This window comes from Emys orbicularis, chromosome 20, assembly GCF_028017835.1.
Source record: "Emys orbicularis isolate rEmyOrb1 chromosome 20, rEmyOrb1.hap1, whole genome shotgun sequence".
Classification (NCBI taxonomy): domain Eukaryota; kingdom Metazoa; phylum Chordata; order Testudines; family Emydidae; genus Emys; species Emys orbicularis.
In genome coordinates this window covers 8695997-8716043 of record NC_088702.1, presented here as the reverse complement: position 1 = coordinate 8716043, position 20047 = coordinate 8695997, and the positions used below count along the sequence as shown (strand labels likewise).

At 49.8% G+C, this 20047-nt stretch overlaps 1 protein-coding gene across 1 annotated transcript; it reads left to right on the top strand.

Moving 5' to 3' along the window:
- Positions 1-480: 480 nt before the first annotated feature.
- PSMD4 (proteasome 26S subunit ubiquitin receptor, non-ATPase 4) lies at positions 481-17518 on the top strand. Its single transcript, XM_065420039.1, has 10 exons — positions 481-543; positions 7462-7602; positions 9005-9119; positions 11196-11282; positions 12780-12848; positions 14915-15130; positions 15225-15333; positions 15943-16074; positions 16709-16776; positions 17158-17518. The coding sequence occupies exons 1-10, from the start codon at positions 518-520 to the stop codon at positions 17323-17325; spliced, it is 1131 nt and encodes a 376-aa protein (XP_065276111.1). The 5' UTR covers positions 481-517; the 3' UTR covers positions 17326-17518.
- The last annotated feature ends 2529 nt before the right edge of the window (positions 17519-20047 follow it).

The window sequence follows — 20047 nt, the reverse complement described above, 5'->3', positions numbered from 1 at the left end:
TGGGGCTCAAACCTACAACGTACAAGTGCCCTCCCTCCCAGGGCTGTAAGTAAGTCCCATTATTTGCATTTCACTCATTTCTCTTTTTCCCCATTGTTATGACAACAAAGGGCTGCCAAGTGAATTCTGCATCAGGGCCAGTAATTTTCCAAAGCAATTTTGTTTGCAAAAACCTGGCAATTCCTCCAGGGCGAAAGCCCATTCATCTGGGCCAAGTAACTTTTCCTGCTGGGGGAATAAAACGCAACTAATCTCCCTGCGTGAGAGGATTTGCCTGCGCCCATTTTTCTTGCAAGGCTGGGGAGGGAGCAGCTCCAACGAGAGGCCTCCCGCCCCTAGCCGGGGACGAAGTTGTCCTTCTGTAGTCCCTTGGGAAGGCGCGATGAAACTACAACTCCCAGCGGCCCTTGCGGCCGACCTTTTAAGATGGGCGCCGGTGATTGGCTGGAGGCTGGGCCAGTGCGAGGGTGGCTTGTTGGCTGGGCCTAGCCCAGCCGGTGTCTCGGAGGGAGGCAAGATGGTGCTGGAGAGCACTATGGTCTGGTGAGGAGCGGGGGCCGGGTCGGGGGCGCGGGACGCTGGGGCGGGGGCCGAGCCGGACGAGGTCGGGCCGGGACCCCGGGGAGGAGCCGAGGATAGGCCGGGCCGGGGCCCGGGAAGCGGGAACCGGGCCCCCGCGGGGTTTCCCTGAGTCATCCCGGCTCCTGCTCCGCTGTGTAGGCCCGGCCGGGGGGGCTGTCGGGGTGAGGGCAGGCTGAGGGGGAGCAGGGGCAGGCGGGGGGGAGGGGCTGTCGGGTGGGGGCAGGTGGGGGGAGTGGGGCTGTCGGGGTGGGGGCAGGCTGAGGGGGAGCAGGGGCAGGCGGGGGGAGTGGGGCTGTCGGGGTGGGGGCTGGTCTGAGGGGGAGCAGGGGCAGGCGGGGGGGAGGGGCTGTCGGGGTGGGGGCAGGCTGAGGGGGAGCAGGGGCAGGCTGAGGGGGAGTGGGGCTGTCGGGGTGGGGGCAGGCTGAGGGGGAGCAGGGTCAGGTGGGGGGAGTGGGGCTGTCGGGGTGGGGGCAGGCTGAGGGGGAGCAGGGGCAGGCTGAGGGGGAGTGGGGCTGTCGGGGTGGGGGCAGGCTGAGGGGGAGCAGGGTCAGGTGGGGGGAGTGGGGCTGTCGGGGTGGGGGCAGGCTGAGGGGAAGCAGGGGCAGGCTGAGGGGGAGTGGGGCTGTCGGGGTGGGGGCAGGCTGAGGGGGAGCAGGGGCAGGTGGGGGGAGTGGGGCTGTCGGGGTGGGGCTGGTCTGAGGGGGAGCAGGGTCAGGCGGGGGGGAGTGGGGCTGTCGGGGTGGAGGCAGGCTGAAGGGGAGCAGGGGCAGGCGGGGGGAGTGGGGCTGTCGGGGTGAGGGCAGGCTGAGGGGGAGCAGGGGTAGGCGGGGGGAGTGGGGCTGTCGAGGTGGGGGCAGGCTGAGGGGGAGCAGGGGCAGGCGGGGGGGAGTGGGGCTGGTCTGAGGGGGAGCAGGGGCAGGCGGGGGGGAGTGGGGCTATTGGGGTGGGGCTGGTCTGAGGGGGAGCAGGGTCAGACAGGACTAAGTAGGGGCCATGTACGTTTAGGGCCCTGGGTGGAGGGGTGCAGGGCTAGCTGGGGGGCTGGAGGAGGGCAGGTAGGGGTCTATTAGGGTTATGCAGAGGAAGTGGAATATCCCTAGGCTGGGGGGACTCCAGGGGCAGGTCCAGGGCCAGGCTGAGGGGAGGGTGAGGCCCGGGTGGGTTGGGGAAGAGGAGCAGGGATGGGGGGGTGTCAAGGAAAGGGTTGGGGTTGAGTTGTGAGGGGTGTGGAGCAGGGTCAAACTGGAGAGGCTCCGTGGGGGAAGTGGGGGCAGGATCAGGGATGGGAATCTGGTTCAGGGGATGGGGAAGAGGAGCAGGGCTGACTTGATGGGGTTGGGGAGAACTAGGAGAGGGGAGGGCAGGTAGGGGGGCTGGATTAGGATCAGGCGGGGGTGGATGTGTGTGGAATAACCCCAAGCTGGGGAGATTTCAGTGGGGGGGGGAATGCTGAGGGAGTTGGGGTGGGCTGGTGCCGGAAAGGGGGTCTGGAGCAGGGCTGGGTTAAAGTCATGCAGGGGGTGAGTGAAGCAGGACCCAGCTGGGGAGATTTCTGGGAGCGGGAGATGAGTGGCAGGTTGGGAGCAGGGATGTGAAAGGCCATCCCAGTTCTGGTCTGGGGATGGGGTAGGAGAAGAGGAATGGGGAGCCTCAGTACAAGGTTGTGGGGGGAAGTGGGATCTGTTGGGTGACTGAGTTCTAGGTTGCACTGGGGGGCACAATTACTGCCCTGTGAGGAGGGGCACAGTAATAGAGTGAGGGGATCAGGGCGTGATCACAAGGTGGTGGGAATCGCTGTCCTTTTCTGGGTTGGTGAGGGGCTGGGCTGGCTGTCCCTTCCAGGCTGGAAGGTGGTTTGGAGCTGAGGTAAGGGCAGGGAGAGTTGTTAGCTTGGATGTAAGGCTGGACTTGTCTGGGTGGGCTATGGAGATGGCCGTTGTTTGGATTGGAGCTTCTCCTTGGCTATGGAGAGCTTTAGTCTAGTGGACAGTGGGTGATAGTCCGGGACAGGAGATTCAGAGGTGGGCTGTGCTGGGATGTGGCGACATTAGGGTCAGGTGGGATAAGGCAAATATTTGACATTGGTGGGGGAGGGCTTGATGCTGCGGAGAAGCTGCAGGGCAGAGTGGGCAGTGTGTGGTGGGCAGACTGGGGGATGGGGAGGGGTGGACTCTGGGAGGATCAGTTGGGACTGAGAAGTGGGAGCATTTGATATAGCTGGACTAGAATCCACTTAACACTGCATCAACAAAGATAGCCAGGGCCTTCTCTGTGTTAACTCACCTCTAGCCCGGTGTGGATTCAACCCCCAACCTTCCTCACTGTCCACCCCCAACATGTTATCTCATAGGGTTTGATGTGGCCCAGAGTAACTTGTTACAAGAGCAGACAATAGAGACTGTTCACGGGATACAGTGTCTGACCTCCCTCTCTCCCTTCCCCCCCCCTCCTTTCACATCCCCCGCAAGAGCTGGAGAGTATAAATCACCTTTTAGCCCCCCAGCTCACACACCCTTCCTCCCTCCCCATACTTTCAGTGACTGGTGTGTTTGGGTGGGTTAATGCAGGGCTGGCACGAAATCCTGGGCAGCTGCAATCCGACTGTATTAGTGTTGCGCTGTTGCTTAATACCAGATGTGAAGTAAAATGGTGGTGTCAGTTTTGGCTTCTACATTACCAAGCTGATAGCTAGAGCTAAAACCAGGCATAGAAAATAAGTTTATACTTCAGAGATGCATAAAAAAATCACTAAACATACTAGATTGTTCGGTGCACAATAAAGATCCTGGCTACTACAATACCTCAGACCCATTAGTTGCTGTAGTCTAATTACCAAATAGCAGAGATTCATAAGATGCACAAAACTTCCATTGTGGGTTGTATCTGGTAACTAAACAGCTCTTCAGTTAGTTGGATAGAGACATCCACAGTAGCTTGATTTGCTAAATAACTATGTCAGATTCAAATAAGAGACAGTGTCAGGTTAATTATTGTTCTCTTGCAGCTGTTGATGTCATGACTTTGGGGGAGTGAGTTCTGAAATTGGAGTATAAAATCCCAGATCTAGTGAGCCCGGGCCATGGTTGTCCTGTACATTGTATGGTCACTTTCACCAGTGCAGAATGGGTGCAGCAGGCTTCCATTCTAGTCTGGCAGTGTATTTATCCTCAGTCTTACACTAGGTTCACATGGTGACAATCATAGAATATCAGGGTTGGAAGGGACCTCAGCAGGTCATCTAGTCCAACCCCCTGCTCAAACCAGGACCAATCCCCAGACCGATTTTTGCCCCAGATCCCTAAATGGCCCCCTCAAGGATTGAACTCACAACCCCGGGTTTAGCAGGCCAGTCCTCAAACCACTGAGCTATCCCTCCCCCACAAGGTGTAGGGCAAGAAGTGCTGGACCATGGGTGTGTGTGTAGTGGGTTAGACCAGGGCACTGGGATTCATGAGTCCTGGTTTCTGGCCCACGTCATGCCACTGGTACTGTGTCACCTTGAGGAGTCATGACATCTGCAATAAGAGTATTATTAACTTGCTTCTCAGAGTTGTTGTGAGAATTAATGTTAGCAAAGCACTTTGAAATCCATATGCCACGCATCCGCTTCCATTCATTGTGTGTCAATGAATGGCTGCTTTTTGTAGTAAAGAATATTTGTGTTCAGCAGCGCACAGTGTGACAGGGTTTTGCATTTTAATTCAGACTGATGCCTCCTGGCATGAGAAAGTGGCTTTGTGTGCTACAGCCAGGAGAGCAAGGATTAAAACTGGATCCTGGGCCGTGACATTCTGTATGTGAAAGGTTTAAAATTGCCCAGACACAAAACTACTACATAGTTGCTTCTGTCTGCTGAGCTCATTGCACATACCAGGGGCTCCTTGCCTCCCTCCGTTTGCCCCACAAGCTGTTTGTGTGCCTTATTTCAGGAACTCTCTGCAACCCCACATTGCCCCATGGCAGGGGCTCTATGTGCCCTCCATTATTTCTTCTGTCTGGGGGTTATGTCATGCAGGGGCTCAGCATTTTAAACTGGGAAGAAGGGAAGAGCTGAGATGTGGGTGGCATGGAAGGCATCAGTGGCCTCATCAACTAGTTCTTTGATCTACAGACTGGTTGAAGCTGGTAACTCTGCTAACTAGATCCCTGGGATGCCCCCTTCCCAGTTTTGTTTTTCACCAAAATCCATAGGGTTCTGCCCATTAATGCCTAGACCAGGGGTCTGCAACCTTTCAGGAGTGGTGTGCCGAGTCTTCATTTATTCACTCTAATTTAAGGTTTCGCGTGCCAGTAATACATTTTAACCTTTTTAGAAGGTCTCTTTCTAGAAGTCTATAATATATAACTAAACTATTGTTGTATGTAAAGTAAATAAGGTTTCAAAATGTTTAGAAGCTTCATTTAAAATTAAACGGGCAGTGTGAGTGCCACTGAAAACCAGCTCACGTGCCACCTTCGGCACACGTGCTATAGGTTGCCTACCCCTGGCCTAGACTGAACATTCGCTGACATTTTTAGAATGGATCGGCTCTGGCATTCGAAAGTTATCATGTTATTGACAGACATGCCATCAAGTTGAGTGTAGAGCAGTGGTCACCAACTGGTAGATCCTGGAGCCTCTGACAGTCGTCCGGCTGCTAAAAGTCTGGCGGCGCAGCGGGGCTAAGGCAGGCTCCCTGCCTGCCCTGATCCCATGCTGCTGAGTCCTGGAAGGGGGGGCGGGATCAGGGGGTCTCCGCACACTGCTCCTACCTGCAGCTCCCTTTGGCTGGGAACAGGGAACTGCGGCCAATGGGAGCTGCGGGGGCAGTGCCTGGGTGCAGTGTGTGGAGCCACGTGCCTCCCGCTCCGCCAGGGCACTAGGGATGGCAGCTTCCGGGAGCGGTGTGGGGCTGGAGCAGGCAGGGAGCCTGCCTTAGCCCTGCTGTGCCACAGACCAGGAGCCATCTGAGGTAAGCGCCACTGTCAGGAGCCCACACCCCAGCCCTGAGCCCCCTCCTGGAGCCTGCTCACCATACCCCCTCCTGAACCCCAACACTCTGCTCCAGCCCACACCCCCCTCCTGCGCCCAAACTCCCTCCCAGAACCTGCACCCCATCTTGCACTCCAACACTCTGCCCCAGTCCAGAGCCCCCTCTTGCACCCAAACTCCCTCCCAGAACCTGCACCCCATCTTGCACTCCAACACTCTGCCCCAGTCCAGAGCCCCCTCTTGCACCCAAACTCCCTCCCAGAGCCTGCATCCCGTACTCCCTCCTGCACCCCAACACTGCCCCAGCCCAGAGCCCCCTCCTGCACCCAAACTCCCTCACAGAGCTTGCACCCCTCAACCCCTCCTACACCCCTGCTCCAGGCTCAGCCCGGAACCCCCTCCCACACTCCGAACCCCTCAGCCCCAACCACCTGCCCCAGTCCGGTGAAAGTGAGTGAGGGTGGGTGAGAATGAGCGATGGAGGGAGGGGGGGATGGAGTGGGCGGGGGGGGGAGGGGGCTCGGGGAAGGGGCTAGGTAGCTCCTGGGTTGTATTTAAATTCAAAAAGTGATCTTGTGTGTAAAAAGGTTGGAGACCACTGGCGTAGAGCCTCTCTTTGTTCAGCCAATCCTAATATTAATGAAAGCACTATCGTAGCAAGCCATCAGTGTTGTAGATGTGCTAGCTTGCATGGAATGGGTCAGCCTGCTAATGGGTGGAGAGTAAATCTGATTTATGCTGTCAGTAGCTAACCGGTCACGACTGCAATGTAACAGCTCCTGTTAACTGAGGGGGAGCTGGGATGTTAATCTATCTCTGTTGGGAACAGAAGTGAAACCACAAAGCTGGTAATTCCCTGCTTGATAATACTAGGCACATGTTTAGCACCTTTCACCCAAGGAGGTTAACGCACTTTGCAAAGAGCAAGTGAGAATTAGCCCCATTTTACACAGGGGGAGGCAATTGAAGCGCAGAGGGGTGACTCACCTATAGCTCGCCCAGTGAATTAGTGGCAGTGTCCAGAATAGAACTCAGAAGCCCTGCTTCCCAGTCTCCTCTTTTAACCACGAGACATCACGGTATCCCAAACAGTCAAATCTGTACAACGGGGGGTGCTTGAACTGTGGGACACAGCCCTGGTGACAGCTTGCCAGGAGCCTGACCTGCATTGAATGTTTCACTAGCGCCGGGGGCTGAGACACACCAGACGACAGTTCTAGTCCCAGCTCTCACTGACTCTGTGTGACCTTGGGGATGTCTCTCCTGCCCGTGCCTCAGTTTCCCTCTCTGTAAAATGAGGGCATGGCTAGTTGTTCACCTTTGCCAAAGCACTTTAGAAGCTACAACTATAGCCGTGCTAAGTTGCTATAATATCAAAAAGCTGTAGGCTACTTCTTAAAATGTCAAATAAATGCTCATAACCCTAAGAGATGCTTGCGTATATATACTGATAGGAACACGGGTATTGCCCCATCAGGTTGGTCCAGCTATTCTTTATCCTGTCTCCAGCCATGGCTAATACTGCTGATGGATGAAGAGGAATTGCTTGTTCTTTGTGTTCACCTGCAAATCTTAGAACATGCAGCTTATATTGAGTGCTCTTCAGCATGCCCAGTTTTAGGACTCATGGACTGGGCTCTGAGTCTGTCCCATGGGCCCAAAGGGCAGGCCTCTGCATTGTTCTACTATAACCAGGGCTTTAAAATGGATTTGGTTCTTGCGTCTGAATTTCAAGATTCTCTCTCTCTCTCTGCCTTAAGAAGTGACAAGGACGAGGAGACATGTATGCTGTTAGCTGTCTGACCACAGATCTAGGATCCTGAGGCTTCATTTTCATGAACCAGCTTAGGGTAAAAACCAGACGAGCCTGATTTTTAGTTCTGACCTTATCTGATTCTGTATTTCAGTGTCGACAACAGTGAGTACATGAGAAATGGGGACTTTTTACCTACTCGCCTGCAAGCCCAGCAAGATGCTGTCAACATTGTGTGCCACTCGAAAACCCGTAGCAACCCAGAGAACAACGTGGGGCTCATTACCTTAGCTAAGTACGTCTGTAGAGTTCCCCCTCCTAGAAATCAAAATGTCTCCTGCTCTCCCACCCAGGTGATGGGTGTGGTCTAGTGTGTAGTATTTCCCAGCCAGTGAGTTGCAACCCCCATGTGGGTAAGGGGGTCATGAAAGGCAGTGCGGGGAATAAGGGAGGGGATTATAATACAATCTACAACAGAGATCCCGCTCCCTGCACACTTTGATCCTGCAAGGTTAAGTATTCTGTCAGCCTCTCAAAAAACACAAATTACATAGGCTTATCAATGATGCAGTTCTGACTCTTTTATAGTAAATGTAAGGGAGTTGCAAACATTTTTGGGGTTGCCAACCTGAAAAGGCTGAGAAACACTGATCTAGTGTATTGAGCACAGATCTAGGAATAACTGGCGTCTGCTGTTTTCTCCATGTGACTGTGGGAGACCCTGTGCTTCAATTTCCCCACCTGTAGAATCATAGAATATCAGGGTTGGAAGGGACCTCAGGAGGTCATCTAGTCCAACCCCCTGCTCAAAGCAGGACCTAATCCCAACTAAATCATCCCAGCCAGAGCTTTGTCAAGCCTGACCTTAAAAACCTCTAAGGAAGGAGATTCCACCCCCTCCCTAGGTAACCCATTCCAGTGCTTCACCACCCTCCTAGTGAAAAAGTTTTTCCTAATATCCAACCTAGACCTCCCCCACTGCAACTTGAGACCATTACTCCTTGTTCTGTCATCTGATACCACTGAGAACAGTCTAGATCCATCCTCTTTGGAACCCCCTTTCAAGTAGTTGAAAGCAACTATCAAATCCCCCCTCATTCTTCTCTTCTGCAGACTAAACAATCCCAGTTCCCTCAGCCTCTCCTCATAACTCATGTGCTCCAGCCCCCTAATCATTTTTGTTGCCCTCCGCTGGACTCTTTCCAATTTTTCCACATCCTTCTTGTAGTGTGGGGCCCAAAACTGGACACAGTACTCCAGGTGAGGCCTCACCAATGTCGAATAGAGGGGAACAATCACGTCCCTCGATCTGCTGGCAATGCCCCTACTTATACAGCCCAAAATGCCGTTAGCCTTCTTGGCAACAAGGGCACACTGTTGACTCATATCCAGCTTCTCGTCCACTGTAACCCCTAGGTCCTTTTCTGCAGAACTGCTGCCTAGCCACTCGGTCCCTAGTCTGTAACAGTGAATGGGATTCTTCCGTCCTAAGTGCAGGACTCTGCACTTGTCCTTGTTGAACCTCATCAGGTTTCTTTTGGCCCAATCCTCTAATTTGTCTAGGTCCCTCTGTAGCCTATCCCTACCCTCCAGCGTATCTACTGTAAAAGGATACTACCTTACAAGGGGTATTGGGAGGGTTGATTAATGGTTTGAAAGGACTTCGTATAACAATGCAACCATTTATATTGTTCTAGTAACTGTGAAGTGTTGACCACACTTACCCCAGACACGGGACGGATCCTTTCCAAATTACACTCAGTGCAACCCAAAGGGAAAATTACCTTCTGTACAGGAATCCGAGTTGCTCATGTAAGTGACACCTTGTTCATGACTTTTCTTAAATGAGTCATCATCTTGCATTTCTATAACCCCGCTCATCCTGAAGCATTCTGCTAACTGCTAGTGTGGCCTCCTAGATAGAGCACTGGACTGTGTCTCAGGGGACCTAGCTTCTATTTCTGGTTCTGCCATTGGCCTGCTGGGTGACCTTGAGTAATTCATGCCACTTCTGTGCCTCAGTTTCCCCATCTGTAAAATAGGCATAGTGATACTGACCTCCTTTGTAAAGTGCTTTGAGATCTATGGATGAAAAGTGCTAGATACGGGCTTGGTATTGTAATAACGTCTCATCATAGTTTAGGATACTAAATACCTTCACTTGAAAGTGTGAGGTGAATTTAGGCAAGTGGCCTGTAACTACCCAAGTTGGAATTGAGCCAGGTCATGGGATTTAATGTAATCCAGTCTGCTACCATGTGAATAATTCTATTGAGAAATTGAGTGTGGGGAAATCAATGAGGCTGTTTGGTGAAGGGGAAGAAAGAGAACTATAAACTAGAGAGAATCTGAGTCTGTGGAAATAGCTTTTGATTTGCTACCAAATTGCAGGGTTACAGTTGCAATATAGATCATGTATGTGCAGCCAAGTTACGGGGGCCAAATTCCGGCAATTCACACCCACAAAGGAGAGGTGCCTTTGTTACCCTTAAACATCTGGAATAGGTCTCAAGGTTTAGTCACTCCCTTCTGTCCTGTTCTTTCGCTCTATGTGCTTCTCATCTCATGATCTGCTGTGTACATCTGGAAAGCTATTACTCATATATATTTAGAGGGGGAAGGATGGTCTTGTAGTTAAGGCAAAGGACTTGGAGGCCGACTTTCTGGTCTATTGCCAGCTCTGCCACAGATTTACTTATGTCTACACAGCAAAGAAAAACCCACCGTTGGCCCATGCCAGTTGGCTAGGGCTGCAGGGCTGTTTCATTGCTGTGTAGACTTCTGGGCTCAGGCCCAGCTCTGGGACCCTCCCTGACCCCAGACGTCAACATAGCAGTGAAACAGTCCCACAGCCTGAGCCCCACGAGCCTGAGTCGCCTGGCACGGGCTTGCCGCGGGTGTGGAATTGCCATGTAGACATTGAGTAAGTCACTTAATGGGTCTCTTTTGCCTCAGTGTCCTTGGGTGCGAAATAGGGATCGTAATACCTGCCTCGCAAATGCAACTACACTAATGTTTGTTGTGCTGGGATCCTTTGATAGAGAAGTGGCATTATTAGTGCCAGTTCCTTTTAAAGCATGTTGTGGAAGCAGCAGATGCTTAAAAGCAGCTTATTACAATATGGCTTATATCATCTTGAAAATACTCCTCAGTCTAATGAATCTTGCTTCATAAAAGTGCCTCCTGATATCTAGCTGAGGTTCAGCCCATTATTCCAAGGTGTATGTGTGTGTGTAATATCCCATTTTTTCCATCCCACGCAACTCCTCTCCCTCCTTGGCATTTACATTTTCTTGATACATCAGTCACCATCAGCTTTCTTTTGAGGATTAAAAAGACTGGGACTGTTCAGCTTGTAAAAGAGATGACGATGGGGCAAATATGATAGAGGTCTATAAAATCATGAACAGTGTGGAGGAAGTGAATAGGGAAGTGTTATTTACCCCTTTACATAACACAAGAACCAGGGGTCACCCAGGGAAATTAATAGGCAGAAGGTTTAAAACAAACCAAAGGAAGTACTTCTTCACACAATGCACAGTCAATGTGTGGAATTCGTTGCCGGGGGATGTTGTTAAGGCCAAAAGTATAAGTGGGCTCAAAAAAGAATTAGATACATTCATGGAGCATAGGTCCCTCAATGGCTATTAGCTAAGATGTTCATGGATGCAACCCCATGCTCTGGGTGTCCCTAACCTCTGCCTGCCAGATGCCGAGACTGGACGTTGGAGTGGATCACTCAATAATGGCCCTGTTCTATTCATTCCCTCTGAAGCAGCTGGCACTGGCCACTGTCAGAAAACTGGATACTGGGCTAAATGGACCACTGGTCTTACCCAGTATGGCCATTCTTATGTTCACCTTGGATGACAACTCTTTATTTTCCAGTTGGCTTTGAAACATCGTCAAGGCAAAAATCACAAGATGCGCATCATTGCCTTTGTTGGGAGCCCTGTGGAAGATAACGAGAAAGATGTGAGTAAAGCATGACCAGTTATAGATGTACGTTCATGGGTATGTTTAATCCGTGATGGTGAGCCCTCAGGTCTGGTTTACACTACAGACCTATCTTGTATAACTATGTCATTCTCACTCGGTGTGAAAAATCTACACCCCTGAGCGACATAGTTCTACCAACCTAAACCTCATGTAGACAGCACTGTGTTGACGGGAGAGCCAGTGCAGCCTTTTAAATGTAAATGTGCCCTTAGTTTTCACAGCAATTTCTTTACCTAGGTGTTTATACTGCTCTCATCACCCTGATATCAAGTACCTAATAATTTCTGCTTTCTTGAAACTGGAACTGTTCAATGTTTTTCTGAACTGACTGTGTTGGTCCGTCTTTATATCCAGAAAACACGGTTCTAAGAAATCTTAATGAGCATTGATATTACAGCAGTCTTTTGAATCTGTATCAAGAACTTTAAGGCTCAAAGCTTATGTCCCAATGAGACAACTGTTTAGCTGATAAACCCTGCTACTAGAATGTGAGCTATTGAAAGGGGGTGGGTGGGTGTGAAAATGGAAAAGAAGGAACAATGCAAATAAACTAACTCGACTCTCTTTTAGAGAATGCATAGTGCCTTAGAGTAACAGATCCTCTCCCAGGCAATACGAGTTTCTATCAAAACAGAGCCTTGTTTATCCTATTTTATACGTAGGCTTGGAAGGATTCGATTTCTATAGGTAAATGTTGGTAAACGTTGATTTCACTGTACACATACAAACCTATGAGAAAATATTTCCATTGAAAAATGCTGCTTGAGACCTTCTTAGAGTTTGATTTAAGGATATTTACTTTGTATATTTTGATGTGATGTTGACAATTTGTGTTTTAACAGTTATAAATCTCTAACTTTTTGAATCTCAACGTCTGTTGTGATTAAATAATTGTCTGACCGCCCCATAATTTCCCTGCAACTGTGAAAATTTAAATCTGCCCCCAGTAGGTGAGGGAACTTAAATCGGATCATGCATCAGATCATGCTTAAATGTCTGGTTGCAGTATTAAAAAAGCCTTCAAGCATCAAACAGTCAGAAATCTGAACTCTTAATTGTATTTGTCTGGATGGTTTTTTTTTTATAAAAAAACATTCAGAATTTTAGATAGGTGCCTTTTTAATTAAATCAAAGTACATACAATTAAAAAGGTGACGTAATGTAATTCAGATTGTCAGAGTGTCTCTTTAAAAGAAGCTTGCTGGCTTTAAGGATTGATTTTAAGTTCTGGCCTATTTAGTTTTCATAGGAGTATAATGGAGATGAAACCTCAAACATTTTACTGTACAGAAATAATCTCTTACTCGGAAGCTTGTATAGACTGTGGCACCTGTAAATTAGATGCTTTTATATCTGGCTTTGTGTCCTGATGAACGAATCCCACGCACTTTTGTCTGCTTTCTGTTATGTGGAGGAGATGTAGGAGCTGAAGACGACTGATGAAAGGCTAACACTCCTTTCTCTTTATTGCAGCTGGTGAAACTGGCAAAGCGCCTTAAAAAGGAGAAAGTAAATGTTGACATTATCAACTTTGGAGAAGAGGTGAGACTTTTAAACTGATCTCCCAAGAGTCTTTGAAATACAAACTCCAGCCAGGGTTTACATCTCATTTTCAAACACTTGGCTCCTATCTGTCTGGGAACACCAGTGAAGAATACTATCACAATTCCCCCTATCTTAATCTCTTCAGCAGGGATTTTAAGGCTGAGCTATTCAGACAAAAGAAATCCTTCCATTAATGTTTTGCAGATTCCAAAGGAGACTCTCTTCTCAAATATTCCCCTGGTGTGTTTCCTACCCAAACATTTCACACTTCTGCTAGTGCTTCAGTGAAACAGACTCTAACTAAAAGTGAAATTGACTGGTCTAGACTCACCATCAGTGAAGGGCAAAAAGAAAACAAATTGGATTTTTAAAATTCTTTGTTTCCATAAACAAAGGTATTGAAGGACATCCTTTCTTTTAATATTTTTTAACTTAGTTTCTGCATGCTTTAGTCACCCTGCCTTTTCACAGTGTTGGGGTTAAAATAGAAAGCCAGCTGTAATTCTGAGTTTCCTCCATCTTTATCAGTTTGTGGCACAAACCTTTGTATGTAAAACATACTTTACCCTTTGTATTTAAAACCCCAACCCATCCTTAGGATGAAACCTCTAAGGCAGTGTGAAGTTACCATATCCCCTTGCAACCATGCATCAAAGACTTTAATTACTGTTCATGAAATATACTGTTAATGCTCAGGAACACACCCCCCCCCCCCCCCCCCCCCCCCCCCCCCGTGAGTCGCAGGCTACATTAGTCAGTGTCGGCTTCAGACTTCCTTGGGCAGAGGGCTGTATTGTGGTGTAAGGCTAAGGAACAGTGGGGAGAGTTGGGAATACAAGTGTGGTTGAATTTTGTCGGTCTGGCATTTAGTCCTGAGAGGTGACCCCTCTCCATCGAAGTAAGTGAATTCCTGGGTTATCTTGTCCTTGCTGGAAATGCCCGATATAGTGTCTCACCCCTATGTCTCCGAGTGGTGTTTCTGAGCTGCAACACTAGCTATGCAAGAATCTAATCACCACATTAAAAGACTTTGGTGGTTGGTTTTAGAACCAAGCTGGTAATGATGTTCCAGGTGAGCAGGAAAAATAATAGGTTTGGCGGTTTTCCCTTCTCTTCCCCAATAATCCCTACTCCACTTCCAGATCTCCAGGAACATACTTGCTTGGAGGGAGCAGCCTTCACGGAGCCTGCCTAAGTTCTGTGACTGTTCTTTCCTGATCGTTAGAGTGTGGGTGGCATCAGTGATGCCAGGATGATACCCCAGCCAACCTTCTTTCCTCCGCGTACTCAGCGGAGAATGATGGTTTATTCCCTAAACTGAGACAGCTGAATCCCAGAAACCTACCACAACCATTCCCAGCATAGCTGATGATCAAGATGCAAAGCAGAGTGGCCTGATGCCGTATCACATTGAACTGCTCTATCTGGATAGATATAGCAAAATCTCAGTGTAACATTGATTCTGGTGGAGGGCAAAAGTATGATAATTAATGCTGTATTCAAGACATGGGGTGTCCATGTTAGAGGCGAAATAGGACCAAGTTTGTTCTGACTGTTGGGTACAATCTCAACTCTAGTGTTGCTGGTACACCCTCAGGCTGACTGCAGATAATACCCATAAGGTTCCTGATCCTCTAGTGAGATCACACCACTATGAAAGGAAACTGTTGGCACTTCCTTTGAGCAGGACTCTAAAACATGAGCAAACTCAGGATGAATTGAATAGAACAATGTTCCGGGCCGACTGTCCTCACTCTGCACAGGGACTTCCTGGGAGGAATTTTAATCAGTTGCCCATTGGAGGGGGCCCATTATACAGATGGCCTCTTCCAGCTCTGAAACGTGGCGTTTATCCATACCCCTGGTGCATACTGATCACCGTTCTCTGTACTTCTGTATTTATAGACGAGTTCCCTTCCTGAACACCAGTTGGTAAGAGGACTTCAGGGTTATTACAGCTCACAGGGCAGCCCAGCATCATCTCCTTTGAGCCAAGCCGACGGGAAGAAGTCAGCCTGGGTTCTAACCTTTCTCTCTCTCTCTCTTCCCCTCCCCTCCCCTAGGAAGCCAACACAGACAAGCTGACTGCCTTCATTAACACCTTAAACGGCAAGGATGGGACTGGTTCCCACCTGGTGACTGTGCCCCCTGGCCCTAGCCTTGCCGATGCCCTCATCAGTTCCCCCATTTTGGCTGGGGAGGGCGGTGCCATGCTTGGCCTTGGCGCTAGCGACTTTGAGTTTGGAGTGGATCCCAGCGCGGACCCAGAACTGGCTCTGGTAAGATATGATGGAACCAAGAATCGCTTTGAAGGAGCCAAACTGTTTGTGAACGTGCTGTTGCTTTGAGTTTACCCCATTTTCTGCTCCACAGGCGCTGCGTGTGTCCATGGAGGAGCAGAGGCAGCGGCAGGAGGAAGAGGCCAGGAGAGCTGCAGCTGCTTCCGCTGCTGAGGCAGGAATTACAGCCACTGGTGGGGATGGTAAGAAACCAGGCGGGGGATCTAATCCCTCTTCAGTTGGAGGGGCAGGGGTGAGCAGAGTAAAGCAGCGAATTCGATGCACGGGGTAGAGGGAATCTGCTGATGCAGCCAGATCATTTTGTACTGAGATCGTGTCTAGCCTCCAGTGCTAAGCAGGGCCTGGGTTGCATTTGGATGGGATGGACACCTATGCGCTGCAGGGGATTCATTAGGGAGGGGTGGACTTCCTTTCAACGTGGTAGTTCCTTATATCCCCCCAGTGTGGTGTTCCCCTTCACCTGAGATGTAAAAGGAGGCCCTGATCACTTGCACTGGCTAGAGATCCCATGGCACTTTCCACAAGAATACTGTTAGCCCCAGTATCTCAGCCCAATCCCTACTTGGGTATCTACAGTCTGCCTTCCCTAAAACTGCCCCTGCACTTACAGTTGGATGGAGTATTTTTTCCTGTCCTGAACTGTTGTGCATTGTTGCTGTGCGCTTTGTGCAGCTGTCTCATCCCCCCCAAGAAGTGGCTGCCCTTCAGTGGTGGGGAGGAATTCTTCTCTGAATATAGAATTTGTTGGGGAATTGCTCTAGGAACGTGTACTGTGTTTATCCCTGTGCTAGATTCGGACGATGCCTTATTGAAGATGACGATCACCCAGCAGGAGTTTGGTAGAGCTGGCCTGCCCGACCTTAGCAGCATGACAGAAGAGGAGCAGATTGCTTATGCCATGCAGATGTCTCTGCAAGGGCCAGGTGAGTGGCTAGAATTTAGCACAGCTGTCTAATCCCCGAACCCAAATCCTGTGCTGACTGAGCTGTCCCAGTGATTTCAGAGACAGCAGCTGGGTCTCGACACCTGTGAACGTCTGACAGAGGTTGGGCACCCAAAAATTGAGATGCACAAAATGAGTGAGTGCTTGTCTGAGTCGGCCTGAATTCCACGAATATCCTACCTGTCTGGGGGGAAAGGGTGTCAGAACCTTAACGTCAGGCCTTCAGGCCTGAATCTTCTTTCTCAACTCTCACTATTCTGCCTTGAGGCTTCCTGCTGCATCCATCAGTGTTATCCCAGGCACCTCTTGACTGATGTGGTGTCTGTAGCAGGGAGCAGCAGATCAGTGGGGAGGGAATGATTTGCCATATGCTGCTATGCATAGGCACAGCTGGGTAAGGCAAGGATGGGATCAAGCGCTGACAGACTTCTGACCTGAAGGCCTGCAATTGTGAATGTCTGGTTTGTGACACTCCTGGCCCACTAACTGCCACAGGCAAGTCGCCTTCAGCATCTTTACATATACACACCCTGCTGACAACCCAGCATAAATACTATTGCAGTAAAGATGGTGGTGAATACTCAGTAGCCAAGACATTTCTTTCCTCTCTTCAGAGTTTGCCCAAGCTGAATCAGGAGAAGTTGATAGCAGTGCAGCCATGGACACATCAGAACCTACCAAGGTGATGGTCTCCCCAGCCACCACTTTCCCAGTCTTTCACATCCACTCTGTGTAGAGTCCAAACTCCCCCTCTCCTTAGACTTGGTTAACATAACAGTTCAGTTCAAGCCTTGTCAGTAGGATTGGCTGCTGCTGGGATTCCTCCCTGAGAACTGCTCAGCTCGCACCCTAGGTCCCCCTTTCCCCACAGAGCCACTCCCATCTCCCTTATCAAGAGCTGCCAGGCTCAATGAGTTCCTGGAATCCACGTAAACCTTCCCTAGCATGCTCAGCACCTGCTAACAGGGTGGAGTGTTTCAAGTAAGCAGTACCAGCCTGTTAGATCCCAGCATATCTTCCTTGATAGGGAGTGGGGAGTGACTCTCTCTTCATGGATGTGCAGGAAGAAGATGATTACGACGTGATGCAGGATCCGGAGTTCCTACAGAGCGTGCTTGAAAACCTGCCTGGCGTCGACCCCAACAACGAGGCCATCCGCAACGCCATGGGTTCCTTGGCCTCGCAGGCCTCCAAGGAGAACAAGGACAAAAAGGAAGAGGAGAAGAAGTGATGGCACTGGGGTACCGGCCTCCCTGCCACTGACAAGCGATTGGGATAATCTCAGCCCTGCATGTTCCGGTCCATGTAACCTAATAACTTCAATTTACTTAATCACTGTTCTCCAGGTAGCTGTGGAGCGATCACAGGGCGAGGGTAGGAATTTTTTTTTCTTGATGTAATAGTTAATAAAAACGTTAAATTTTTTTCCATCTCCCTTCTAAAGTAACTATAGAACATGCTAATGGGTTTTTTAGAGGCGCATAGGAATTGGCAGGGGTGCATCTTGCCCAGTCTCCTGACTCCAGGCGAGAACCAGCTGCTTCAGAGCAGGGTGCAAGAATGGGGTGACCCGCCTCCAGGGAAAGCTGCCCCCTTTAGACCCATGAGGTTAGGGGAGAGGGCTTCACTTAAACCAGATTAGTTGGGTCTAAGTGAATTCCTTGCATCTCTTAGGCCTGGTTTAGAGAGAGCTTTTGTATGATACAACTGTCAGTTAGGGGAATGCTTCTCTTTTTACTGATCTACCAGAACAGCCCCTAGTCTGGACTTGGTTATACTGGGGTAGTGCATCCCCTTCCTGTGTGGGAATAGCTGTATTTGTATGAAGCACCCTTTGTATGGAGATATAACTGTACCCAGGGTCATGGTGGGGGTGCTGTGCTGCTTTAACTACACCAGTATAACTTGTGTGTAGACAGGGCTTCTGCCATGGAAAGCTGCGTTGCATAGTCTGCAGCCCCTCTAGCGTGCAGGTCCCCTAACTTAGAGCAGGAGGCCACGGTATCCTGAGCTGCCTTAAACTGAACTGAATCCAAATCCAACCTTCCAAGTAACATCCCCGGCTTGCTGATCTTAAATATATTCCCTTCTCAGCTTTATGGTACATAGGGACCTTTGTGGTAAAGGAAATAAACCCCTGAGAGCCTTCCCCACTATGCCCAGATCCTGCAACACTTAATCAGTTGTGTAACTTTACTCACAGGAGTAACCCCATTGAAGCAAACAGGATTATCTGTCTATGGAAAAGTTATGCATCAATCTGATACCTTGGTGCTCCTAAATCTAGCAAAGGCTTAACAAGAGCCAGTGGTGGGAAGTGGAAGTTGGCAAGGCTCAGACGAGAGAGAGGGCGCAAATTGTTATCGGTGAGAGAAACTGACCAACAGAACGGAATCACAAGGATGGAGTAAATTCTCAGAGTCCTTCAATCAAGACTGGGATGTCTTTCTTGAGTAGGTACTCCAACTCAGCTCAGGTCATTGGGCTTCATGTAGGAATCGCTGGATGAAATTTTCTGCCCTGTGTTACGCGGGAGCTCAGACTAAATGACCAGAATGCTGCTGTACATACGTAAGTGTTTGCTTGCAGGAGTGATGCTAGTGTGCTTCTCCTGGAGCTGTTCTCGTCTGTGCACTGGGGAAGGGGCAGAAGGAGAGGCCTTATTTTAACTTTAATTTATTAAAAGCCATCACCCTTCTAGCAGAAGGCAGTTCCCTAGCTTTCAGCACAGAAGCCATTTGGTAAAGGCCCAGAAGTACCTCAGCACGTCCTATTTGCGAAGAACCCTACAAGCCTTCTCATGAATCCCCTCCCAGGGAATAGCAAGGGAACCTGCAGGGTGGGAGTTAGGTATGTTAGCAGAGCTCGGAAGGAAGCCTAAGGCTGGACCAGCAGATGGCCCTGCAGGTCAGGATGAGAGCTGTGTTGGAAATTCCCTGTTTGGACTTTATTCAGCCCTGTGAACTGCCCACCAAAAATGTCTTCCGGCTGAGCCGTACCAGGTAGGTGCTCATTGTTACATACAGGCCTAAACATCTTGGACTGTCTCTCCAGCTGTGATGTACCGGGGCTTTAAACCCATCCCACTAGCCCTGAAGTGCAAATGGATGGCTGCACTTTCAAGTTCTCAGCAGTTCCAAGAGGCAGTCTGGCACCATCTTGTTTCTATGGCCTTATCTGAGCTCTGCTTTCAGACCAGGCAGCCTCTGGGAAGCAGTGTAGAATACATGGGGACTCCCTCGCGGTGTCTGTGGAGCAGCGAGGACACCAGTGCCCTGGCCTTTCGCGTTGCCCTGGCCTGTAGTCTTTAAAGGGCTGTAGGGACCCGTGTACTTTATCTCCTCAACCCACCCATCCAAAATCCATGCGCTACAACAGAACCCCCATTACTGCAGCTGAGAACATACCCAAGTGATGATTTAAAAGCCAAAGGCTCTGCTCAGGAACCCTTCACTCCCGCGCAGCAGAGTGCTTGCTAGGAAGTATCAGCACCAGAAATTATCCACACGGAGACAAAGGCTGTTTTGTGGTGCTCTTTATTGATCACGGTGTCAGTCATTAATATATCTTCCTCATATCCCCACCGAGGGCTTGCTGTAGTACAGAAGGTGCTAAGGAGGCACCGAACCCATGTGAATGACAACGTAATGAAGAATCTCTGCAGACTGGCTTTTGCTTCTGAGGTGATTAGTTCGATACATGTTGATGCTACGGGTAACTCGGCAACTTGTCACATCTCTGTATTTTATTGCTACTGATTATCTCGGGCAAAGCAGTGATACAGAATCCCACGCCCGTTAGTTGTTGGTTCTCCCCCGAAATATAGAACCAAAGGCTAGAAACTCTTAGACGTGTGCGTGGCCATCCCAGATGGGTGCAGTTGGAATTAATACAGTAAGTCGGGACAGCTGGATTTGCAGTCTGATGTTCCCTGCATGAGCTCTGGGCTTGCT

Coding starts and splice junctions, on each gene's coding strand:
- PSMD4 (XM_065420039.1), top strand. CDS start 518: ATGGTGCTGGAGAGCACTATGGTCTG. Junction 7,603..9,004: donor GGGCTCATTACCTTAGCTAA/GTACGTCTGTAG, acceptor ATATTGTTCTAG/TAACTGTGAAGTGTTGACCA. Junction 12,849..14,914: donor TTATCAACTTTGGAGAAGAG/GTGAGACTTTTA, acceptor CCCCTCCCCTAG/GAAGCCAACACAGACAAGCT.